This window comes from Pleurodeles waltl, chromosome 8, assembly GCF_031143425.1.
Source record: "Pleurodeles waltl isolate 20211129_DDA chromosome 8, aPleWal1.hap1.20221129, whole genome shotgun sequence".
Classification (NCBI taxonomy): domain Eukaryota; kingdom Metazoa; phylum Chordata; class Amphibia; order Caudata; family Salamandridae; genus Pleurodeles; species Pleurodeles waltl.
The window spans coordinates 806,963,071-806,990,612 of record NC_090447.1 but is presented as its reverse complement, the minus strand read 5'-3'; the positions used below and the strand labels follow the sequence as shown (position 1 = coordinate 806,990,612).

General features: G+C 45.5%; 1 protein-coding gene across 1 annotated transcript in view; it reads right to left on the bottom strand.

The window, feature by feature from the left end:
- NALCN (sodium leak channel, non-selective) overlaps positions 1–27,542 on the bottom strand; it is a 2,264,872-nt gene that overhangs the window by 354,129 nt on the left and 1,883,201 nt on the right. Inside the window, exon 17 of the mRNA XM_069205064.1 lies at positions 24,931–25,004. Coding sequence (XP_069061165.1) covers positions 24,931–25,004 — 74 coding nt within the window. The remainder of the gene's footprint in view (positions 1–24,930; positions 25,005–27,542) is intronic.

Sequence of the window (27,542 nt, the reverse complement as noted above, 5' to 3'; positions counted from 1 at the left end):
TCTTCCTGTTCATGTGTGCATTAGCATCATCAGGTGGATAAGAAGTGGCATCGGAGCACGAGGGAGCTGCATCCCACATGGCCCTGGAGGGCCATGCAACGGATTCCGAATACACCAGTGGGACGGAGGGCGAGGGGAGCTCCACAGCGGGGACTCGTGCAGACATTAGTGACACGGACTCGTCCTCTGAAGGGAGCTCCCTTGTGGTGGCGGCAACATCCGTGCCCCCCGCACCAACAGGTACAGCCGCCACCCAGCGCACCAGCACCGCCCTCCCAGCAGCCCCTCAGCGTTTGGCCCGTGGCCGCTCACCCAGGAAGGTGGGCATCTCCTTCGCCCCAGGCACCACAGGCCCTGCCCCTGTCACCCCTGCTGCCCTCAGTGAGGAGGTCATTGACCTCCTGAGGACGCTCATTGTTGGGCAGTCTACCCTTTTGAATGCCATCCGGGGTGTAGAAAGGGAGGTGCACCAGAGTAATGCATACCTGGAGGGCATTCATTCTGGTCAGGCTGCCCATCAGCGATCGTTCAACACTCTGGCCTCAGCACTGATGGCAGCAATTGTCCCTGTCTCTAGCCTCCCCCCTCCAACTTCCTCCACCCATACCCTATCACCTGTACCTCTGCCTATCCCAGACACACCATCAGACCAGCCTGCACACACCTCAACACCCAAGGGAAGCTCATCCAGACATAAGCACCACACATCACACAAGCATTCACACAAACAACATCCACATACAGACATACCAACACCCACTGCCTCCACTGTGTCCCCCTCCTCCTCGTCTCCCTCCTCCCTCCCTGTCACGTCTCCACTCACACCTGCATGCACAACATCTTCAGCCACTACGTCCATCACCAGCACACCCACCAGAACCCCCCGCACACGTGCAGTCACCACCCCCACTACCATTTACACGTCCCCTGTGTCCTTTCCCACTGTGTCTGTGACCCCCTCTTCCAAGCTACACAAACGCAGGCAGCCACCCACCCAACAGCCATCCACCTCACGACAGCATCCAGCCCAAGCATCTGCACCCAAAGACACCAGACTGAAGACTCCTACAACCACAACCTCTTCCTCCACTCCCATACCCACTACACCTACCCGTCCCTCTGTTCCTAAATTGCTTTTCCTTTCCAAACTTGACCTCTTTCCAACAACTCCCCCACCCCGTCCATCTCATAGGACTCCAGTCAGCACCTCAACCACCACAAAAGCGGGACCTGTAATGACAGTGTGCCATGGGCTGTGGAGTCCCCCACCCTCAAGGGCAGCCAGTTCAGTAAGGAGCCAAGGCACGGCCAGCCCACCCCCGGTAAAACATCCTTAGATTGTCAGTGGCCGGCGCGAGAGGCCGAAGACACCAGGGACCAAAATCCCTACCATGGCTCCGGCAGGAAGTGTGGTGCCACCTGGCACACCGCCAAAGGTGGGGAAGGGCCACAGGCGAACAGGGAAGGCTGGGAAGGGCAGCACACCTGACAAGTCCTCCAGCAGCCCAGCTGGCCAGGAGGGCCCTGCCAGCCCCATCCCAGGTGGGCAGGAGGACACCCACAGGCCCGGTACTGCAGCCCAGGAGGGCCCCGCAAGCCCCATCCCAGGTGGGCAGGAGGACACCCACAGGCCCGGTACTGCAGCCCAGAAGGGCCCCGCCAGCCACACGACAGATGGGCAGGAAGGCACCGCCAGCCACAGGTCAGGTGGCGAATGACCTCCATGCCATGGCCGGATCCGCTGAGCTGGACACTCATCCGATGCACCGCTGCACTGGGCACCGCCATCTCAAGCACCGCTGAACTGGGCACCGCCGTCTCAAGCACCGCTGAACAGGGCACCGCCGTCTCAAGCACCGCTGAACTGGGCCCTTCATCTCAAGCACCGCTGAACAGGGCACCGCCATCTCAAGCACCGCTGAACAGGGCACCGCCGTCTCAAGCACCGCTGAACAGGGCACCGCCGTCTCAAGCACCGCTGAACTGGGCCCTTCATCTCAAGCACCGCTGAACAGGGCACCGCCGTCTCAAGCACCGCTGAACAGGGCACCGCTGTCTCAAGCACCGCTGAACAGGGCACCGCCGTCTCAAGCACCGCTGAACTGGGCCCTTCATCTCCAGCACCGCTGAACAGGGCACCGCCGTCTCAAGCACCGCTGAACTGGGCCCTTCATCTCAAGCACCGCTGAACTGGGCCCTTCATCTCAAGCACCGCTGAACTGGGCACCGCTGTCTCAAGCACCGCTGAACTGGGCCCTTCATCTCAAGCACCGCTGAACAGGGCACCGCTGAGCTGGACACTCATCCGATGCACCGCTGCACTGGGCACCGTCGTCTCAAGCACCGCTGAACTGGGCACCGCCGTCTCAAGCACCGCTGAACAGGGCACCGGCGTCTCAAGCACCGCTGAACTGGGCCCTTCATCTCAAGCACCGCTGAACTGGGCCCTTCATCTCAAGCACCGCTGAACAGGGCACCGCCGTCTCAAGCACCACTGAACTGGGCCCTTCATCTCAAGCACCGCTCAACAGGGCACTGCCGTCTCAAGCACCGCTGAACAGGGCACCGCTGTCTCAAGCACCGCTGAACAGGGCACTGCCGTCTCAAGCACCGCTGAACTGGGCCCTTCATCTCAAGCACCGCTGAACAGGGCACCGCCGTCTCAAGCACCGCTGAACAGGGCACTGCCGTCTCAAGCACCGCTGAACTGGGCCCTTCATCTCAAGCACCGCTGAACAGGGCACCGCCGTCTCAAGCACCGCTGAACAGGGCACCGCCGTCTCAAGCACCGCTGAACAGGGCACCGCCGTCTCAAGCACCGCTGAACTGGGCCCTTCATCTCAAGCACCGCTGAACAGGGCACTGCCGTCTCAAGCACCGCTGAACAGGGCACCGCCGTCTCAAGCACCGCTGAACAGGGCACCGCCGTCTCAAGCACCGCTGAACAGGGCACCGCCGTCTCAAGCACCGCTGAACTGGGCCCTTCATCTCAAGCACCGCTGAACAGGGCACCGCCGTCTCAAGCACCGCTGAACTGGGCACCGCCGTCTCAAGCACCGCTGAACTGTGCCCTTCATCTCAAGCACCGCTGAACTGGGCCCTTCATCTCAAGCACCGCTGAACTGGGCACCGCCGTCTCAAGCACCGCTGAACTGGGCCCTTCATCTCAAGCACCGCTGAACAGGGCACCGCCGTCTCAAGCACCGCTGAACTGGGCCCTTCATCTCAAACACCGCTGAACAGGGCACCGCCGCCTCAAGCACCGCTGAACAGGGCACCGCCGTCTCGAGCACCGCTGAACAGGGCACCGCCGTCTCGAGCACCGCTGAACCGGGCACCGCCGTCTCATGCACCGCTGAACAGGGCACCACTGTCTCAAGCACCGCTGGCCCATTGGCGGAAGGGGCAGGCCCGCCTCTGTGTCGGGCAGGGCTGCACGAAGCACTCTGGGCACCAGTCCCCCTCCAGAACCAGTGGAGACTGTTATCCACTTGTGAGACTGTGGCTTTGCACTCCCCAGGATGTAACAGTGGGCAAACCACCCAATGTAGAGACTTGAGAGACTGTGGCTTTGCACTCCCCAGGATGGAACAGTGGCCACGGAGGCCCCTCGTGGATCTGGCGTCGTGGACTCATCTGGCTGAGGTGCCCCCCCTTCCCTTCCCCCTGAGGTGCCTGTAGTTTTGCTATCTGATGCCCCTGCAGTGTTCTCTCCGTTGGAGTCAGGTATCCTGTGTGGGCTTTGCCCATGTGATTTGGGCCCAGTGGTCCACGGACAATGCCTGCTACAATGATCGGACTTTAAAATTTATGTATATAAAGGTTTTAGATGTGTGATATATTTTTAAGCCAGTGATACAATATATTCCAATGTTTAGAATCATTTCCTTTTGTCTTTGCATTCTTCCGGGGGGTTTGGGGGGTGTAACTCTGAGTTGTTGCTATGCATTGATGTGTGTGTTGTAGTGGGTAAGGGTGGGGGTGGGTGTGTCGCGTATGTGTGTCCCCGTAATTTTTTCCATCCCCCCTCCCCTGTGTCGTAGGTGCAGTACTCACCATTGTCTTCTGCGCCGGCGTTCGTGCTCCTGGTAGAGCAGCAGGAAGACAATCGCTGGGAGGATGTGGAGTTCGGGTTCCATGCTGTCCAGATTCCTCGTGGGGTGTATGGAGGTGAGCGTTTTCCATTAGAAATGGCTGTTTCCGCCGTGTTTTTATCGGCGGGGTTACCGCCCCGGGAAAGGTGGTGGATTGGTAGGTTGTGATGGGGTGGGCGGTACATTGACTCTCGCCTGTCTGTTGGCGGTGACCGCCGCACTGTTTGTTTGTCCCGCCGTGGCGGGCAGTGTGTTGAAGTGGCGGTCTCTGTTGGCGGTTTCCGCCAGGGTCGGAATTCCATTTTTTTTACTGACAGACTGTTGGCGGTTTAGCCGCTGCTTTAACACCGACCGCCAAGGTTGGAATGACCCACATTGTCTCTAGGTTAAGCCTGACTGTTCAATGCCAAGCTACCGGGGAGTTGAGCGCCTGTTAATTTGGGGTTTGCTTGTACCTTGCCCTGTCAAGGACTGTGGTTGCTGCTTGCCCAGGGCTCACACCCCAGCCACCCAACAATCCAGTTTCTTGCACACATCATGCAAGCAGTACACAAAACTTAGAACGCATAGCAAAGTACATGAAAGGACGTTTTGACCTGTCTACAGCACTGTAGTGAAGTAAGGCAGGTTACATTATGAGTACCAGAGACATAAAGAGCTACTAAAGTCGGGATGTGCAAACATTTTGACATTTCTGGGTAATTGTTACAATTTTCCAACCGGTTTTTCTGAGGGGTTACAAAAGAAATACATGTAAAATTGATTCTGTTTGAATGGTGCAGCAGTTTTATTTACACACAGTGCTCAGTGAATGTGATATGAAATGAGCCACAAATGGTAATGTATTTCAGTATAGTTAAGATTTATTCAAAAACATCATGTCCTATCCTTTCCGTCAGTAGTGGTCTATTCTGACAAACGCAGCTTAATTTTCAAACCTGCCTCAGGGAAACCTTTGATGGGAATACAGCTTATGTGTTGAAAAAAACGTTCATCCTCGGCGTCGTCTGTGATAAAAAGAGCTATCGGTATTCAGAAAACTAGGTCAAGACAATCCAAACATGAATGTGAGAATCTAGAGACATCAAAAGACTGTGATTAAATCACTTCAGGCACATTTCTCCACAATGCAGGTTCCTAGTGTACATGTTAATGTTATGTCACAGTTATTAAGCACTCCAGTAGGTTTACCTGTCATTACCTATTCCTTTTAATGTACACGGAGTTCTCTGGAGGTTTACGACATTACATGGGGAATTATGGAATAATTCACGAATATCAAATTTGCATGTCAGTGTCAAAGCCATGTAGCATAAATGTACAGTGGGAATTATCTTTTCGAATCAGCGCATAAATATTCAGTTTTGAAGGTAAAAGAAAACATACCCTTGAAATTAGACAAATAGCACAACAGATAAAATAGATAATGGTCCTGATTTAACATTCTTTCACACAAGGCAGAAAGGCAACTTGTTTCACTGCGTGAAAGGGAAAAGGCAGAAATGCAACATATCTATCAATGGATGGCGTATGCCTGCTCTCTGCCTACGCTGGCGCACAATCTGCAGCCTAGCACCAGTGCAAGCACCCTTGCGCTATGAAGCAAGGGTGTTTGTGTTACAGGAAGGATTGTTTTTGTGCATAAAGGAACAATCTGTAAATGCAATCTCCACTTTCTAAGCGTGCTTCCGAATTCAGCATGCACAGAAATAGGAATCAACAAGGAGAAATAAAGACATTTCTCTTTTTTGCACCTCTGATGGAGAGGCAAACAATTCTGACACATTCCCAGGTCCACCAGTGTTGGTAAATCTGGGACCAACGCTCCAGTTATGTAACGCACCCAATGCGCAGACTACTGCATGCAGTGACCTGCGCTGCCTTGCGTTTGTTCGGATTTACCAACCCACATAGGGCCATTCAAAGTGGTGCAAGGGTGACGCAAAACCTTAATAAATCTGGGCCAATGTTTTTGACTCCGAAAAAATATGCCAGCAATGCTTTTGTTTCACCCAGCTAAAATATAGTTGTATACATATATATACATGTAGTGGAGGCTGACTAATGTTGGGAGGATCAGTCATGCCAGAATTCAAGAATAGCCATTTTTATGTTTTTGATGTATCTCCAATTGATGTCATTTTAATTAAATATATCTCATGTAGCTATCCTAAAATCTATAATGGCTCCTAATATGGGTCCCTCCTGGACCCGCAATGGACACCACTGATCTGGGGTAATCTTGTGACTCCCTATGACTGGAATACCTGGTTTCCAGACCTGGGCTGAAAGGTTTATAAATTCAATACATTCTGGGATTTGTTTAGTACAATTTAGCCAACTGAACTAACACATCTGAAAACAATTATATGTAAAAGGAAAGCCTGAATTGGAGCCAGTAAATACATTTTACAGCAACAAAGCATGCTCACTGGTTGTCATCTTAATGTCGTTTAAAACTGTACTAAGTAGTGTGCAATAGGGCCAGGCAAATTACCAAATGTAGCGTCAAAAGAAGAGATCTGTAGTGTCCTTAAATATGACATCTTTTCGAGACATTATATTCCAGGGCCCCTCTTGAATGGGTATGGCTGAAACACCAGGTTAAGCATTAAGGCACATGTTTATACTTTTTAGCGCCGCATTTGCGTCATTTATTTAATGCAAATTCAGCGCAAACCTAACTCCATATTTATGTTCTAACGTTAGACATATCTAATGTCAAAATATAGGAGTTTGCACCATTTAATGGATGAGTGAACCTACCTTGCGTCAATGAGATGCAAGGTAGGCGTTCCTATCAAAAAAATGACTCTATCCCCATAGCCCCATATTTATCCCCCAAGCTAAAACGACGCATAGGTGGGAGAAGGAGCTAAATTATGGTGCTTAGCTTGCTTAGCACCAATATTTAACGTTTGGGTCAGACCAGGCGTTAGGGGACCTGTGGACACATTTCCATGGTTAAATACCATGGAATGGGTCCACAGGTGCCCTTCCCAAGCCCCAGGAACATCCCACCAGAGGGACACTGGAGGATGAGGGACCCCATCCCAGGTAAGTTTAGGTAAGTTTTTTTTAATATATTTTTTTTGCCATCGGGAGCCCTAACGTGGGTACACTTGTCCCCTGTGCTGGCCATTGGGGTGGTGGGCATGACTCTTGTATTTCCTAAGACAGGAGTCATGTTTTTGGTAGTTGTGCACCAGGAAATGGTGCTAGTCCAGTTAGAGGCATTTTGTTTGCCTCTAACCAGGCTAGCGTCATTTTCTGACGCACAACCCCTCCTTCCCTATCACCGCCCCCACCCAGCTAGCGTCTTTTTTTAAGACACTAGCCCAAGTTTAGCGCCAGCTTGCACCATTCAAGAAATAAGGCACTCAGCTGGTGTTGCGAAATAGTGCAGTTTTGTGGCAAAAAGTATAAATATGGGCCAAAGATCGTTAGATAATACACTTTCTATTTGTTGTTATCTGAATATGCATCGTATGAGCAATCCATTAGACCTTAGCAGATTGTTGCATCTATACTATGTGTCTATAACTGAGCAAAGAGCGATTTAGGTGAGAATGTGTGAGTAGCAGACATACCAACCTAAGGAAGAATCTAAGGGCGATTTCTCAAAGGTACAATAGGATGGATGTGGATATTTTATTTTAAGTGATCATTGTAATAAACTAAGATAATGTGTTCCATTATGACAAATAATACACAGATTTTGAACATTTCAAAAATTTCTATAACAGGGGCTACTATTCTCCAATCATATGTTAATTAAGATATCAACTTCAGAAGGATGAAAATCTGTGTTGGCTCTCCAGGAATTCATGCTCATGACCAGCAGGTTCCACACTCATGTCTGCAACAAACACTTGTTTCCCAGGGTCATCCCACTAGCCTCACAAACATCAATAGCTGGTAGCCAGGATTAGAGTCTGCTACTCTTGGTTTTGACACCCCCGGCATTGCTGTGGGTACCTGTTATCTCAGGGCTCATAAGGGCAGTGGCAGAAAGATAGTAAACAGATATCTAGAATTCACTTTTACTCCCTGTAGTTTCTACCCATTGCTCTTCCAAAGGCTCTCAGCAGCAAACAGGAGTCGACTGATGGGCTAAGTGTGGGATAAGGAGTCAAATATGTGATATCTTCAGGGATCAAAGGCTGTGACTGTCACTTTTGCTACTCTAGACATTTTGCTTAAATTGACATCCATGGCTGGCTTACCAGCAGCATTTTCAATTTTATATACAAACATAAAACAATTAAAAGGTTTGTTTTTTTATGTTACCTACTTGTGTACTGAAACAGTGTATTGTTATAACCACCCAGTGGTGGATATTTGCTCCTTGACTGAGTAGAAATTAAAGAAGTAATTTGGTTTGAAAAAAACTGTTGCAAATGTGATGATAGAGGTCAGCATCACGTCTCGGGCATGACATGTAGGTGTGGATTGTAGGTATTTAGGACTCAATGTTTTTGCCTGAAATTGAATCTCTTATTCATCAAGAGGCTTAGATGTTGCAGCATGTGATATGAAATGTTATGTGTTGGTCCTGAGGGTGTATGTGTCATAACCTGCTTGTAATGGTAGGTTTCAGTCACATCCAAGATACCAATTGAGGCCACATTAAAGTGTATGTGCTAAGGGCACAACAGGCATTTGTGCCTTATTATTACATGCTGAGTTCTCTTTGGCATTATTGAAGGGGTTGAAGATGCTTGTGCCTACATTTACATGGGGTATGGCTCCATGTAAATTAGGACACACATTGCTTCAGCCCCCCTGCTGGCATTACTGATAAAGGTATAGCAGCAAAGAAGTTGTCTGGAAGCACACTGACTGTGTGCCACATTAAAGTGGTGCACAGTCAGTGCACCTCATGCAAGCACCCTTCAGTGTCAGTGAAGAAGGGAGTCGCAGGGATCCACCAGGCATCCCGATTCAGGTGAATGCAGTCACTCATTGCACCTGGATGCAGAGGGACCTCAGCCATCTTTTTAAATGCAGACTAAATGGCTTCATGCTCAGGGAAAGGGCAGACCACGGTTTTCTAACAGCTGGTCTACCTTTCTCTAATGCGCTGCCTCCAGGGCAAGTGTGAGTGTTCTAGCTGCTTTGAGAACACGTTTACCATTTGCTTTTGTGCACTCTTTTGATTTGTGGCGGCCATACCTAATTAAAGATGTGCCATAGTTCAAAAACAGATAGTTTGCCCTATTAGTAAAATGCCCCAGGTGTACAGTAACTCAGACGTGTGGTGGAAGACAGTCCCACAAGGGAGGTGCAGAAACTCTCAAGAATGTACAACAGAGTTGGGATTTAATGCATGTGTTATTACTGCTATCACTGTTGTGGTTATTCCTATGGAGTGATTTTTGGTGAAAGGAACCACTCTTTAGAGAACTGCAGCGTACCCCCAATCCTTTGTGGAGTACCTGCATTCCCACAATATATGCTTAACCTCAGAACTCAATCCTCAGCACATTAATATAGTCACGAAATCTAATACAGTTATTTTTTGAAGTACCAAATAATTTGCAAAAAATTGTTTTACTTTTTAGTGCTGCAATTTCGTTGCCCGTTGTCCATTTGCCTGTGATTCCGATACTAGAGGAATCTATTCTACTTGAAAGTAGTCTTGTATAATTACTCATTATTGATTAGACTCTAATCACCTCTATTCGCTTATATGTGGAGCAGGGAGAGTCAGAAGCATCCACTTTGGTGGACTTGCTCTCAGGCTACAGTAGGGTGAGGGTGCTGCTAGGCTCTCCCTGTTGGCCTGATCCAGGCCTCTGCTCCTTCTGAGTGAATAACAGAGGTAGCAGATGCTGCTCCCTGGCGACTTCTAAGTGACTCGAAAGTTAAATATGCATGCTTTGAGACAAGTCAGATGGATCCTGTTTGGTTGCGACTGTTTGTAATTTCCCCACAAAGAAGTGTACTGTGCATGGAATTGCAATGAACACATATCTCTGAGTGTTCTGCGGTTGACATTTAAGGGGCAGTATCTGAGGGCAAATTGACATTTGAAACACTTTTCAGAAATTCCAAGAAAAACTTCAAATGACCTTTTCTGTGAATCATCATGTCAGCTCTGCGTCCTTCATCATACTCTTTCCTGATAGCGTATGACGTTCTTTTAAAAAAAAACAAAAAAACATAATTCCAGCTCATAAATCGTCTGCTTTAAAAGATTACATGCACTGCCACCTATTACTAAAACACATGTGCTTAATTAGGACATTGGTGTCACGTCTGAAAGGTTAGGGTTGTTTCTGAGAACTAGCATAATTGTATCACTAAAAAATCAAATGACACGCATTGCTTAATAATCATGTAAAGTATGCCTTTCGAAAATGTGAATTATATTAAGATGCCAGAAAGGGTCATATTATTCAACTCCCCAAAGTGGGCTGTCATCTTTCGCCAAGGAGCAAAACGTGAACTGTATGCCCCCTCCCTCAGCCCCCCCCACCCTCCTCGAAGATTCCTGGCGCCGTAAGTCTGCCTATGACCTGTGAGGAAAAGTAGAACAGATACCCCTGAATTAAGGAGTGCTTAGAGGAGGGGGACACGGAATTGTTTAATCAGCATATCAAAACTACCACAATTGTGACTATGTGGTGGCTACTTAGCACATGATAATGTTAGTCAGATAATTACTTTGCTTAGTAGCAATTAATGTACCCCACAGATCCTTGGTGTAAACTGAATCTCCAGTCAGGCTGTAAAATCCCTTCTTTTTTCACTTCTCTGTTCGTTCCTCATGCATTATTTTGGCAGTACAAAGGAAGCATTTACTGACCAGTTAAATCAGCATAACACAGGGTGCTAAATATAAAATATTTCTGTTTCATTAACGTATGCTGCTGAATTATGATAACCTGTTTAGAGAAATGCTGAAAAAATTGGTACCTCTGATACTGAGGCTGCCAGTCGCATTCACAATGGCTACCAGTGACCTCAATTTGTTCAATCTGGGTTCAATGTACCAACAGATTGCTGTAGCCAGAACCGGTCACTGAATGACTCTAGACTGGGAAAAGGGGAAGGGAACTTCATGGCTACCTATATACCCAAATTCACTTCAGGAATTTCCACCCTCTTACTCGGACACATCTGCAAAATTGGAACCGACCATTTTTCTGGGCAGAGACAAAACAGGAATGACTGTACCACCCTCAAAATATGTGCATAGGGACTATGAGATTTCTTCTGTAGCTTGACAGTTCACAAGCCCTATGAAATGACGATGGTGTTCTGCCCCGCTGACAGTGTCAGGAACCCTAATTTTTTTGCAATATCTTTTTTTTTGTTTTCAAGAAAAAGATACATAACAAATAAGCTTGGAGTGTCATACCAGAGATATGTAAGTGAGGTCTTGTGCACACACAAGCCACTACAATATAATACATAATTGTGCCACAGGCAATACAGCCAAAAAATGGGTCAACAACAAGAAGTATAGCTATGCACTGCAGCAAAGGAACACATAGCCGAGCAACTGCATGGCAGGAAATTGGGTAAGAAGTAGAACTGTAGGTCATTGACCCAGAAACCAAGCAAAGGGTAGGAAGAGGGAAGAGGTAGGCACACCAAGTGAGTGGTTGGGGACAGGCATGTGGGTCCACAACAAGAATAAGGGGGGGTGGGGGCATGTGATCCACAATTCAGCGATTCAACAATGCAATCAACCAGGGAAGGCCTGGAGAAGAGAGATGCATCTGCAATACTGGGAATCTGTTAGCTACAATAAGGCCATGGCACAGCCTACGGGGGAAGCAGGCAAGCAGCGATGGGGAGCACGGGCAAGATTCACATGCTCCAATGCCGGGACAGTCTCATCCATTGCCAGGAACGGGCCTCAGATTGCATCAAAGATATCCAGTTTATCATTAGATTTGGAGGTGGAATGCTCATGACTAGCCACCCTATAAAGTTACAGCGCCAGAGTATGCAGAGCTTAGCCATGGCAATAGGAGATTGCTAACCACCAGTGGTCATGTGTTGTCAGGTCAGGAAGGTCAAAGACATCATGCAGAATGGCAAGATGTGGGGTAGGAGGGAATGGGAAAGGGCTGTGACAGCGGAGAAAGGGACCAAGCCTCCATCCAATATCCCTTGAGCACTGGGCACACTAAAGGATGTGAAACAGATTGCAGAGGCCCGCAGTGCAATCCCAGGGGAGGTCATGTGGCAAGAGCCAGGCCCGTTTGAGCTTCCAGGGGGACAACTACCAGTTGTGGAGTATTTTGAAGTGTAACAATCTGAATCAGGCCTTTCTAAGGTCAATGTCATGCCCAGCCAGAGTTGGGAATCCGTCATATTACTTTCTGTTATGGATAAATGTATGGTTAAATCCGGCGGCCATTTTAACAGATGATTGTATAAAAGATTGTGTCTCGTTAGCAAATTTTAACAAAATTCCATGGTTAAATTCTGTTCGCAATGGCTTTCGAAACTTGGACTTGGAGTACATGTATTTCAAACCAGAGCTTTTGTCTGCCAATGCGAAAGAAACTGTTAAACTCCGTTATAAAGAGCATGTTATGAACCTTAGATATCAAGTGGCAGAGAAATTGAGTTCTTTTAATTCATATGTACAAATTTAATCTTTAGATTCGTTAGAACCTTATTTTGTTTGGTTCCCGATCCCCTCCTTATACTCTTTACTTGTACTTTTTAGATTTAACTTGATCCATTTTAGAGTGGCGTTCCCGACAAAATGTGTGTGGGAAAAAATATTACCACCATGCCCTTGTGATAAGTTTTCAACACAAAGCACTTTCCACTTTATTTTATTTTGTACACTTTACTCAGCTCCTAGGGAAATCTTTTTATTACCTATTTTGCGTAATTTGCACACCCTTTCCTATAAAGAAGGATTGATTGGCATTCAAAGCCTTTCATCCAAACAAATGTGCAGTTCTATTTTAAGTTTGATCAAATCCGCTATCACCATTAGGAACCGATACGAATCAGTAACGTGATTATTAATTAGGGAATTTAGATATTGTTTTACTGCTGTATACGATTTTATAAGTATTTATTATTCTATACTGATTAGTAGGCTTAAGTGGTAAACTTAGATATTATAGATTTGCAGACCAAAGATATTTGTCTTTGAATTATATAAAAAAGCACTGTATATTATGATGATTTATATGTATGTATGTGTACTTTTATGGCAGTTCGCGAATAAAGTTATTCTGACTGACTGACATTAGATTTGTAGGTGGAGTGCTCAAGACTAGCCACCCTATAAAGTTACAGCGCCAGAGTATGCAGAGCTTAGCCATGGCAATAGGAGATTGCTAACCACCAGTGGTCATGTGTTGTCAGGTCAGGAAGGTCAAAGACATCATGCAGAATGGCAAGATGTGGGGTAGGAGGGAATGGGAAAGGGCTGTGACAGCGGAGAAAGGGACCAAGCCTCCATCCAATATACCTTGAGCACTGGGCACAACTAAAGGATGTGAAACAGATTGCAGAGGCCCGCAGTGCAATCCCAGGGGAGGTCATGTGGCAAGAGCCAGGCCCGTTTGAGCTTCCAGCGTGACAACTACCAGTTGTGGAGTATTTTGAAGTGTAACAATCTGAATCAGGACTTTCTAAGGTCAATGTCATGCCCAGCCAGTAGTCTCACCCACTGGTCAGATAAATAGGTTTTGCCCAGCAGCAATTGCAACAACAATCTAGTCATAATCATAGGGGATCCTGAGTGAGAGGAATTCAGCGATTCAACAATGCAATCAACCAGGGAAGGCCTGGAGAAGAGGGATGCATCTGCAATACTGGGAATCTGTTAGCTACAATAAGGCCGTGGCACAGCCTACGGGGGAAGCAGGCAAGCAGCGATGGGGAGCGCGGGCAAGATTCACATGCTCCAATGCCGAGATAGTCTCATCCATTGCCAGGAACGGGCCTCAGATTGCATCAAAGATATCCAGTTTATCATTTGATTTGTAGGTGGAGTGCTCATGACTAGCCACCCTATAAAGTTACAGCGCCAGAGTATGCAGAGCTTAGCCATGGCAATAGGAGATTGCTAACCACCAGTGGACATGTGTTGTCAGGTCAGGAAGGTCAAAGACATCATGCAGAATGGCAAGATGGGGGGTAGGAGGGAATGGGAAAGGGCTGTGACAGCGGAGAAAGGGACCAAGCCTCCATTCAATATACCTTGAGCACTGGGCACAACTAAAGGATGTGAAACAGATTGCAGAGGCCCGCAGTGCAATCTCAGGGGAGGTCATGTGGCAAGAGCCAGGCCCGTTTGAGTTTCCAGGGTGACAACTACCAGTTGTGGAGTATTTTGAAGTGTAACAATCTGAATCAGGACTTTCTAAGGTCAATGTCATGCCCAGCCAGTAGTCTCACCCACTGGTCAGATAAATAGGTTTTGCCCAGCAGCAATTGCAACAACAATCTAGTCATAATCATAGAGGATCCTGAGTGAGAGGAATTCAGCAATTCAACAATGCAATCAACCAGGGAAGGCCTGGAGAAGAGGGATGCATCTGCAATACTGGGAATCTGTTAGCTACAATAAGGCCGTGGCACAGCCTACGGGGGAAGCAGGCAAGAAGCGATGGGGAGCGCAGGCAAGATTCACATGCTCCAATGCCGAGATAGTCTCATCCATTGCCAGGAACGGGCCTCAGATTGCATCAAAGATATCCAGTTTATCATTAGATTTGTAGGTGGAGTGCTCATGACTAGCCACCCTATAAAGTTACAGCGCCAGAGTATGCAGAGCTTAGCCATGGCAATCGGAGATTGCTAACCACCAGTGGTCATGTGTTGTCAGGTCAGGAAGGTCAAAGACATCATGCAGAATGGCAAGATCTGGGGTAGGAGGGAATGGGAAAGGGCTGTGACAGCGGAGAAAGGGACCAAGCCTCCATCCAATATCCCTTGAGCACTGGGCACAACAAAAGGATGTGAAACAGATTGCAGAGGCCCACAGTGCAATCCCAGGGGAGGTCATGTGGCAAGAGCCAGGCCCGTTTGAGCTTCCAGGGGGACAACTACCAGTTGTGGAGTATTTTGAAGTGTAACAATCTGAATCAGGCCTTTCTAAGGTCAATGTCATGCCCAGCCAGAGTTGGGAATCCGTCATATTACAGACCTGATAGATATTGCCCCACTTCTGTTATGGATAAATGTATGGTTAAATCCGGCGGCCATTTTAACACATGATTGTATAAAAGATTGTATCTCGTTAGCAAATTTTAACAAAATTCCATGGTTAAATTCTGTTCGCAATGGCTTTCGAAACTTGGACTTGGAGTACATGTATTTCAAACCAGAGCTTTTGTCTGCCAATGCGAAAGAAACTGTTAAACTCCGTTATAAAGAGCATGTTATGAACCTTAGATATCAAGTGGCAGAGAAATTTAGTTCTTTTAATTCATATGTACAAATTTCATCTTTAGGTTCGTTAGAACCTTATTTTGTTTGGTTCCCGATCCCCTCCGTATACTCTTTACTTGTACTTTTTAGATTTAACTTGATCCATTTTAGAGTGGCGTTCCCGACAAAATGTGTGTGGGAAAAAATATTACCACCATGCCCTTGTGATAAGTTTTCAACACAAAGCACTTTCCACTTTATTTTATTTTGTACACTTTACTCAGCTCCTAGGGAAATCTTTTTATTACCTATTTTGCGTAATTTGCACACCCTTTCCTATAAAGAAGGATTGATTGGCATTCAAAGCCTTTCATCCAAACAAATGTGCAGTTCTATTTTAAGTTTGATCAAATCCGCTATCACCATTAGGAACCGATACGAATCAGTAACGTGATTATTAATTAGGGAATTTAGATATTGTTTTACTGCTGTATACGATTTTATAAGTATTTATTATTCTATACTGATTAGTAGGCTTAAGTGGTAAACTTAGATATTATAGATTTGCAGACCAAAGATATTTGTCTTTGAATTATATAAATAAGCACTGTATATTATGATGAGTTATATGTATGTATGTGTACTTTTATGGCAGTATGCCGAATAAAGTTATTCTGACTGACTGACATTAGATTTGTAGGTGGAGTGCTCATGACTAGCCACCCTATAAAGTTACAGCGCCAGAGTATGCAGAGCTTAGCCATGGCAATAGGAGATTGCTAACCACCAGTGGTCATGTGTTGTCAGGTCAGGAAGGTCAAAGACATCATGCAGAATGGCAAGATGTGGGGTAGGAGGGAATGGGAAAGGGCTGTGACAGCGGAGAAAGGGACCAAGCCTCCATCCAATATACCTTGAGCACTGGGCACAAATAAAGGATGTGAAACAGATTGCAGAGGCCCGCAGTGCAATCCCAGGGGAGGTCATGTGGCAAGAGCCAGGCCCGTTTGAGCTTCCAGCGTGACAACTACCAGTTGTGGAGTATTTTGAAGTGTAACAATCTGAATCAGGACTTTCTAAGGTCAATGTCATGCCCAGCCAGTAGTCTCACCCACTGGTCAGATAAATAGGTTTTGCCCAGCAGCAATTGCAACAACAATCTAGTCATAATCATAGAGGATCCTGAGTGAGAGGAATTCAGCGATTCAACAATGCAATCAAGCAGGGAAGGCCTGGAGAAGAGGGATGCATCTGCAATACTGGGAATCTGTTAGCTACAATAAGGCCGTGGCACAGCCTACGGGGGAAGCAGGCAAGCAGCGATGGGGAGCGCGGGCAAGATTCACATGCTCCAATGCCGAGATAGTCTCATCCATTGCCAGGAACGGGCCTCAGATTGCATCAAAGATATCCAGTTTATCATTTGATTTGTAGGTGGAGTGCTCATGACTAGCCACCCTATAAAGTTACAGCGCCAGAGTATGCAGAGCTTAGCCATGGCAATAGGAGATTGCTAACCACCAGTGGACATGTGTTGTCAGGTCAGGAAGGTCAAAGACATCATGCAGAATGGCAAGATGGGGGGTAGGAGGGAATGGGAAAGGGCTGTGACAGCGGAGAAAGGGACCAAGCCTCCATTCAATATACCTTGAACACTGGGCACAACTAAAGGATGTGAAACAGATTGCAGAGGCCCGCAGTGCAATCATAGGGGAGGTCATGTGGCAAGAGCCAGGCCCGTTTGAGCTTCCAGGGTGACAACTACCAGTTGTGGAGTATTTTGAAGTGTAACAATCTGAATCAGGACTTTCTAAGGTCAATGTCATGCCCAGCCAGTAGTCTCACCCACTGGTCAAATAAATAGGTTTTGCCCAGCAGCAATTGCAACAACAATCTAGTCATAATCATAGAGGATCCTGAGTGAGAGGAATTCAGCAATTCAACAATGCAATCAACCAGGGAAGGCCTGGAGAAGAGGGATGCATCTGCAATACTGGGAATCTGTTAGCTACAATAAGGCCGTGGCACAGCCTACGGGGGAAGCAGGCAAGAAGCGATGGGGAGCGCAGGCAAGATTCACATGCTCCAATGCCGAGATAGTCTCATCCATTGCCAGGAACGGGCCTCAGATTGCATCAAAGATATCCAGTTTATCATTAGATTTGTAGGTGGAGTGCTCATGACTAGCCACCCTATAAAGTTACAGCGCCAGAGTATGCAGAGCTTAGCCATGGCAATCGGAGATTGCTAACCACCAGTGGTCATGTGTTGTCAGGTCAGGAAGGTCAAAGACATCATGCAGAATGGCAAGATCTGGGGTAGGAGGGAATGGGAAAGGGCTGTGACAGCGGAGAAAGGGACCAAGCCTCCATCCAATATCCCTTGAGCACTGGGCACAACAAAAGGATGTGAAACAGATTGCAGAGGCCCGCAGTGCAATCCCAGGGGAGGTCATGTGGCAAGAGCCAGGCCCGTTTGAGCTTCCAGGGTGACAACTACCAGTTGTGGAGTATTTTGAAGTGTAACTATCTGAATCAGGACTTTCTAAGGTCAATGTCATGCCCAGCCAGTAGTCTCACCCACTGGTCAGATAAATACGTTTTGCCCAGTAGCAATTGCAACAACAATCTAGTAATAATCATAGAGGATCCTGAGTGAGAGGATTTGATAAGTAGTGTGGGAGCGTAGCTCTTATAATCGAAATTAACATGGAATGTTTGCGAATTAATGCATATAATGCGCATAGAAAATTTATTGCTGTGTTTTATTAAACGTGTGTTTGAAATGTGCCCACGGGGAGTGGCCCTCAATATATACGATGACTAATAAAAATTGACTAGTAATGAATTATTGATGTACTAATGTATGATTTTGTATTAGTATTAAGAATTATATGGTAAGGTTTTGCTAATAAATCACTAGGCCTCAGTTAGCATGAGTCGGGCCTAGCTGCATGGTTGCATATTAAATGTGTTTTTCTAACGTGCAGTGTGCTGACTTGCTGAGGGACATGTAGTCGTATTTTTCCAGAAGCTGAAAGATGAGTGTAACTGTAGTAGATCCGTTCTCATGAGACTCGACTTGCTCAGGGAAACATTCTTCCCAAATGCAACAGTGTAAACTTGCAACAGGTACAAGGTCGCCTAAACCGGTATAGACAATGGAACTACTGACTGGGGATGTGAGAGGACCACAAGAACATGAAATCATACCGGACATTCTGCCCGTTGGAGACGTCAATCACAAGAGCCAATAAACTACGTGAGAACTGTTATGAGGTGACAATTTTGATGGTACGACTGGTAAACCATTGGATGGAGATTGTGGTGCGCCAAACCTGCCCAATTGGAAATTAGGGGACTGTACAACAGAAAAGGGATAACATCTCTTGACACAAGGAGAAATCAGCCATTAGATGCCATTGCGAGCCATTCTTGCTATTACCCAGCCACTTTGTCACTCTGTCTAAAGACTTTGCTGTTTGACTCTTTAAACCATCCGCACCCTTACCTTGCCCGTTTTATACTTCTCCTCCTTATGAGGGAAGTGTCCCTTCTTACCCCGTCTTGCTGAACTTTGCTGTGCTTCTTGGCTGATGGCGAATCAACTGAGGTCCTGAGGATGAAGACTGACTCTGTATGCTGACCCATTACGGAGGGTAACTATATAATGATGAAGTTGTAATGGTCTGTTTGCCTTTCCTTTCTAGGTACCAACTGCTTCTTTTGACAGAGACCATAGGTAGATGTTTTGTAAATTTGTGTTGCTAAAACATTTTGCATGAAGCCCAACATGCTAATGCTAATTTGAGGTTAGATAAGGAATTCACTAAACGGACGCAAATAGACAAATGACTGAATCAATGCTTTGTTGAATAATGCGCTCATGATACTCTGCTAAGATTAATCCATGCTGACATTGTGCTATGTTCTAATGTTTATGATTCTTGCCTTGATAAAATCTTATTCGAGTTGCCATATTATAACGGTGTTGATGTGTTTTATGGTTTTGAGACGAATAAACTTGCTAGTAGATTTTAATGAATAGGGAATAAAATTCAAATCCTTACAAGTTCGGTGTGGTTATTCATGACTGAAAGGTCATGGTGTGTCCCGATTCTCATTAATGTCAGTGAATTGATTTGTTATGGTGACTATTGATGACGTTATTGACTTATTGATTGACCTGTTGATTAGCTATCGCTTCTTAAGGTGTCTTCAATCAGGGTCAAAAGATTCATCGGCCTAAAACGAGTCCCAGAGTGAATAAATTATCTAGTAAGGGACGCGTTATCAGTTCCCATATGAAACCCTCATTTTTAACCACAGGGAAGTTCTCTACTATCATTGTCTGAGTTCCCTTCTTGTAATAACAGTGGAGATCAAATTTTCTCCCATTATATGGGCCTTCAATTAGCCTTAGTAAAGGAATTCTACAGTAGCAGATTCACCCTTCTAAAGAATGTGGTGCACAATGAGCAGTTCTCGCCCTGGAACACACAAACATCACACCCAGACAGGATCCATGGCGCAACTATTGTAGCAGGAAGACTACTGTCCTGGGACAAAAACAGCAGTCACAAAAGGAATGCAGAGATTGGTAAACTACCCGCATTTAACTTGGCCACAACAGCAGACAGTGATCAGAAACGGTAAGACAGCAATCGTGAGACCTGTTCCCTCCTGCTTCGCACCTTGACTTACCTGACTTCTAGTGGTTCAGACGCAGCAGGGACTCTAGCTCATGTAGATACATGATGTCTTTGACCTCAGGCCTTCAATGCTGTTCCAGTATTGGTACCTATAACTGCCCTGGCAGCCCACCACAGTAGTAAACCAGGCCAGTATTGCATGAGGCACATAAGAGCAGAACCAATTTACAGAGCAGCCTTATACATAGAGTCCTCTTATGAGTTGCTGACAGGTCCTCAGACCCAACTCTCCACAAAGTTTGCTAGCAGAATAGGAAGCAGCCACAATTCCACCCATCATCACCACCTCAGGTAGATAATTTAGTTCTGAACCTTTCACAGTAACTTAAAATCCAAAAGTAAGAACGAGAGTTGTTCATCATAGACACCTCTATGCAAGGAATCAAGATTAAAGGATTTTTTCATGTAAAATTATCAGACCATCTTGTACTTTGTCTTATCGTCATTGGGGGGAATCAGGCCTATATTATTGCAATTCGAATTTATTTTGTATTTTGTATTCATTAATTGACAGTGTAATTGAAAAGCACATACGCGTGCTGAGTTTAATTTCATAACTGTCAGAGACAACAATATGTAGTTTCTATTTTAGGGATTGTGATTGCTGATCCCTGTTAACTTGTGCGCCTGTAATTGAACATTAAGGAATTGCTTGATTGACATAGGTAATAATGGTATGTGTGTGTTAGAAATTTGGGGCCTCATATACTAAGCTTTGGCTCAGGCAGAGCCGCTAGCCTTTTTGCTGCACCGCTCTTCTTTGGCGCACAAATTGCTGTCTAGCGCCAACACAGGCGATTGTTTATGTGCAGGAATGGCACTTTCATGTACATAAATAATCATTAATGGCGTTTTCATCTTTCTATGTGTGCTGTAGAATGCAGCACACTAGAAAGAGGAAAACACAGTGAGAAATAATGTTATTTCTCCCCGTTATGCCACTTTTGCACCACCCCTGAGGTGGCGTAGGAATCTGAGCTATTCCCAGACTTGTAAATCTGGGAATGCATCAGATTCTGTCAGATTCCATGGGTGTTACGTGGGAACACCCATAACAACACCAATGGAACGCCCCTTTCATGCAGTGTAATGCGTGAAAAGGGTCCATATTTACAAGGCCATGAAAAGCCACACAAGGTGGCTTTGGGTGGCCTTGTAAATATGGGCTGGCACACTGATCCACTGGAGCTTCAAAAAAGATGACGCTCCCATGGTGCAGTGTGCCACTAGGACCTCATAAATGAGGCCCACGGTTTTAAGTTGGCAGAGGTGTGTACCGTGTCCAAGCAAGAACCACAAACCTAGTCAGGGTAAATCACAAACAAAAGTGAGCAGGAAGCAGGTTAGCAAAGCAGGAGTCCAGCAGTTAGTAGCAGCACAGCTGTCCTTCTTCCTGGTGAGTATCCAGGTCCAGAAGTGTACTGAATTGGTGGTGTCAGAGGTCCAGTACTTATACCCAGTTGTGTCTTTGAAGTGGGGGAGATGTCAAAGAAAGGTCTTTGAAGTGTACAGAGGTACACTTCCTGCCGTGGCTCCAGACTCACTACAGGGGCATATGTAGCCCGTTGTGTGGGGACTGGACACAGCCTATTCAGGTGCAAGTGTGAGGCTGTGCCAAGCCCATCAGGAGGTGAATGGCCTATCAAGTCACACCTAAGCTCCCTTTGTGTGTGGCTGTCTTGAGGGAATGCACCAAGTCCAGCTGTCACCCACCCCAGACGTGTATTCAATGACAGGTAGCAGGCACCAAATTGCTAAAGTAAGAAAATTAAAACTTTCTAAAAGTGGCATTTTCAGAACTGTAATTTAAAATCCGACTTCATCATAGGCTGTGATTTTAAATTGTAAATCCAGAGACACCAAACTTGAAAACCGTATCTCTTCCAGATTGTGAATTACACTTATATAATGTATAAAGGTAATTCCAATGTTATCCAATGGGAGAGATAGGTCTTGTTATAGTGAAAAATGACTTTCACTACCAGGGCATATAAAACCTAAAAGTACATGCCCTGCCTTTTAAATGCATTACAACCTGCCCTCAGGGTTGTCCAGGGCCACCGTTGGGGTGACTTGTTTGTGTAAAAAAGGAAGGTGTGGGCATGGCAAAATAGTTAGTTATTTGCCACATCGACATGGCAGTATAAAGCTGCACACATAGGCTCTGCATTGGCAGGTCTGAGACTGGGCAGAGGGCTACTTAAGTGGGCGGCACAATCAGTGCTGTAGGCCCATAAGTGGCATTTAATTTAAAAGCCCGGGACACCTGTAGTGCACTTTACTAGGGACTTGTAAGTAAATTAAATATGTCATTTGGGGTTAAGCCAATGTTACCATGTTTTAGGGGACAGAGCAAAAACACTTTAGCGCTGGGTAGCAGTGGTATGGTACACAAAGTCCTAAAGCCAGCAATAATGAGGTCAGGTAAGTGGAGGAGGTAGGCAAAAAGTTGTGGGGAGACCACCCTAAGGCTTTTGTATGTAAACCATTTGGTGCAATGAACTCAGGTAGTGTAATATTCCTTTAGGAGAGCCACCACAGTTTTACAGGGCTTCAGGGGTGTGATGTTTTCAAGAAGCATCTTGTCAGTGCTTCTAAACCCATTGCTTTGACCTTCCTCCATTAGTGTCATCTCATTAGGGCATTCTTAGTGCTTGAGTACTCCAGAAATGAATCCTTCTTCTATTGATGCCTTCTCAGTTCACATGATCCATGCAGTGTGACCACCTCCTGGCAGTGCCTGTTTAGTGCTTTAGAAAGAGCCAACCTTTCCAGCCTCCCCCACCAGAGATTTCTAAATCGTATAAGATAATTGGTAGTCATGACTTCCCCTCCAGTCCCACCTTCCCACTGCTGTTGATCTCTAAATACTGTGATTTACTCTATATTTTTCAGTTCAATAAATTATGACCCTTCCATGGAGCTACGTTCAAAAATTGCTTTCTCACAATACCAGGATTCCAGCAGTTAGAATTTCCTCCAAGGGTCTCAGTGCTGTAGCCAATTAATAGTGTGAACCTCCTAAGTAGTGACTTGTCAGTGGTAGAACGTTTTAGCAATGTGGGCATCTTACAGCACTGATGGTGATGGCCTACTGGTGGATGAGTCTAGCAGCGTGACCGTGACCCAAGGAAAGTCTTCTCAGTAGTAAAGCACCCAGTGAAGTGTCAGCGACTTTGAGCGATTCTCCTAGATAGAGGCAGCTCCTTCTATCAGTGACTTGCCAGCAAGTCAGCATCCATGAGCAATTCTCCACGGTAGAAGCAGCTCTTTCTATAAGTGCCTTACCAGCACTCTAAAGCCCATTCCACAGCAGTTGCTTCTCGGGGTTCATTATCAGATCCTCGTATTTCCCAGTGGCATTGATTACAAGAAAATAGGAGTTACTAACAAGCCTTATTGAGAATTACAAGATTGTAGAAACTGTGGATCTTGTACATATTGCCTGGAGATTTTTTGCTTTTAAAAGCAGCCAAATAAACCGAGTGAAATACCAATGAATAACCAGTGGACTCATTGCCAGAATGATTAATTCCAGTGGTAATGCTTCTTACCTAAGTGGATCTTCAGATGGGTATATTAAAAATTCATAGGGGATATGGCAGGCCTATCTTTTTATGCGTGGAGTTCTCTGCCTCGACTGCATAGTCTCCTCAGTCATAAATTTACTATTAAATCGTAGTATGTGAATACTGAAAAAGAGTAAACTTCCACAAAAATGTAAGTTTACCTTTGTGAATCAGGCCCACTGGGATTTTCCCCATCAGTTCCTTGTGGGTGACTTCGAATCTGAGTAGTTTCAACCTTACCAGCCATTTCTTCTTAGCAGTAGTGAATGTACTTAAAAACACTACCATTAGTTATCACTGTTTTTATTTTCCAAGCTTTTCATTTTTGACATTTTTCAAGTGGCCAGAAGGTTGCAGTAATGAGGCCCCCAGTAATTTGGGTTGGCCAATACCTATATCCTGAAAAGAGATGATTTTTTAGTTCAGCACACAGTTCAGGTTTTATTTAGATCTTGGGCATAGTAACAAATACAAGGCCACATTGTTATGCACTTGGTTTTACACTACAGCAGTTTTAAAATGAGCGGAATGCTAATTGTTCAGGCCCAATCAAGGTCATTCCTCAATTTTACCATCAGCAATTAGCCTGCCTCTCCTATGAACGTGTTAGAATCCTAATTTGCCTTTTAAAGCCCAAAGCCACACAAATGCTAATTGCACAGAAAATGCGATGGGAGGAATGCTTACAATCACAGTCTAATCACTGGCATTCGCTCAGATAGCATTCCAACCCATCATTGTTGTGCCCAGCATGCCACCTCAGTTTGGACCCAGCCATATGCAAATCAATCTTGACCCTGCTCCAATAGGAATAGTCCAGCCCACACTGCCAGGCCAGGTCCACCCTGAAATGGAACACAAAAGCAGCCAAAACTGATTTTACCCTGATTGGGGCTCATCAATCAGGTGTAAATTAGTTGCAGTGGCATTGTGTGCTCGGGCCCCAATTCTGGGTGTTCTGTTGCCACTTAGGGTGGTACATCAAATTCATAAAATGCTAATTGCGCTGTGGAGTCTTTGCCTCCAGTTTAGTGCTCAAAGGCATACAGGCCCATTTGTACCACGACCTACATAAAATAAAATTAAATAGCTCTTTAGTTTAGTAAGCTGTACAACTTTGCATGAAAATGAAAGATGCCCCCCAACGTATATCAAATTCTTATCTAAATTTGTCAGTACTGATTATTATTCTTACCTTAAAATTTTATTAACTGCAGTTTCTTTTTCCAGAAGATTCCTTGCCCTGATGCTGAAGACAGATTTACGAAGCTGAAAAATAAAGAAAAGGTTATTGCTTTATTACCATGAGATCTCGAGATGTGTCTTAAGAGTACTTTTACTGAGCTCTTCCTTAAAATCTTCATACCCGTGTTTCAATAATTTTTTTAACCTTACAAGAGGCTCTGCTAATTTCATGAATGATTATTTTATTTTATTCATTTAATTGTAGTATGTAGGTATGTATGCATATACGTATATATAGTGCGAACTTAGCCAAAAGGCAGAGGAGCGATGTACTGGGGGAAAGACGAGCATTAAGTCAACGACTAATAGGAGAAGAAGCTGGCTTGTGCGTGGTTAATGCATTGTGATGTAGTGTTCTATCAGATGTGAATTTTTAACTCTTTCCTAAATTGGAGCTGCATTAGGAGCAGTCTTTACTGGAATGAGGTTTTTGTTCTGGCTGCATAGATTGAAAAGGCCTGCTGTCTTATTCTTTCCCTTTTACACTTCCTTAGTCTGCAGTCTGATGGTGTCCTAGCTGTGGCTGTGCCAACAACCACCAAAGATGGCGAGTTTGCCTGCACGATATGGGGGGGGGGGCTGCTGGTTGTGATGGCTTTGTAAATGATGCACCCGATTCTGATAATGGTGTGGGCTGGCAAGGAAGCTAATTGAATTCCATCAGGGCAGGATTATGTGATCATCATTTCTCAGGCCCTGGATGAGACGTGCTGTGGCATTTAGGATTTCCCTAAGGGGCATCAGAGTCCGGGAGGCCACAGAGTATGTTACTACTTTCACCCAGGTCCAAGAGTACAAGGGCTTAAGCAGCAGTCCTGAAGTCGCTATCGAGCAGAAATAATTTGACTTTCTTTTACACCAGGCCATCTTTGTGGTTTTCAGCAGTGTGTTCCTTGAGGTTGAGCTTGGTGTCTAGGGTAAATCTACGTGACCTGGCATTTGATGAAAGTTGGGGTTTCAAAGCTATCGAGGTTCATGTCATTGAGACAAGTTTGTAATGTATATTGTCTGTTATTCTTAGCAAATAACTTGAATTCTGTCTTCAATGGATTGGTGCTGGACATCTACATCTGGATGATGTGCAAGCAGTGTTTGAGGTTTTGGATGCCTGGAGCAGAGGAGACTTCAAATAGAGTTGTGTCTTGATGCTGTAATTTGTGAATAGAGCACTAAGCTTCTCCATGGGATGGTTGAAGATGACAGGAGACACTATCAACCTCTAGGGCACTCCATAGGTGATAGGGATACTTTGTGAACTGCAGCAGGTGCTCATGTGAACAAACGTGTGTAAGTTGGAAAGGTAGGAGAAGAACCAGTGAAATAGATTGCTGGTGAATCTCATTTGAGACTGCATATGAGTCATCTTCATGTGTGGTCAAGAGGGCATTATCTACAATGCATAAGGTAAAGATCTCAGTATTACAGTGTGATCTGAAGCCAGACTGGTGGACATGCAGGAGATGGTTAGTATTCATGTGATCTACGATTTGGACACAGATTGCTTTTTCAATAATCCTACCACTGAATGATAGGTGAGTTATGGGCCGGTAGTCTGCAATGTCTTCAAGGTCTAGTTTAGGCCTCTTTAGGAGTGGGAGGATCTGACTGTCTTGACAGCTTCTGGAAAGATGGCTCGAGTGAGGGAGGCATTAAAAATGGTACATAAGTGTAAGAGAGTGTACGCAGGGGGAGTTCTAATGAAGGGTGATTGTGAGACATCAGCTTCATAAGAAGTGACTTTGCAGGAGTTGAGTAAGCCTGCCAGATCTGGGATACAGAGGGCTTTGAAAGCTGACTAGTGCCGAATGTTACTGGAAGGGATGGTTGTCAGAGATAAAGCAGGCTTGAGGTGTTTGATGTGCTGTCAGATCTTCTGTATTTTTTTTACTGAAGAAGAGGTCAATGACATAGCACTTTTATTTGCACTGAGGAGTAGTGAGTCTGACCGGGGGTTGGTGCAGTGTTTGATTGCCTTGAATGATATTCTGCTTCTGCTGGTGGTTTCACTGATGGTGTTAGGATAGCACTTTGCTTTGCCTGACATAATAAGCTGCAGTGTGGTGCGCAGAGGGACTTCAGTATCGAAAGGGCCTCTGGGGTTCTGTTTCTCTTCCATTTTCTTTCCTGGTTGCTGTTGGATTGTTTATTATCAGCAAAGTGTTTAGAGTACCAAGGTGCCTAAGACTTTGACTTTCACTTCCATGTTTTTTTTGGGCATGGATGTTTACATAGCTTTCCAAAACATGTAAAAGGGCTAGGCCTATAATGCAGGAATAGCCCTAGTGCAGTAGAGTGCCTTGCATACAACAATTAACAGGTAATAAATAGATATTAGCACCTTGCATGTAACCCCAAAGAAAATATAATAAAGGATGAACAAAGTCTCAAAAATGAAGGAGAGGTTTATGTTTAGTCCTTTGTCCGTAATATATTGTTTGAAAAAGTGTGTTTTCTGTTCTTTGAAAATTGTCAAAAGTTCTAGGTTAAGTCTGAGTCTGTGGTGAAGAAAGGGGGGATCCATAGCCTTGAGGAAACTGATGAGAACTTTGTTTTTGAAGATTT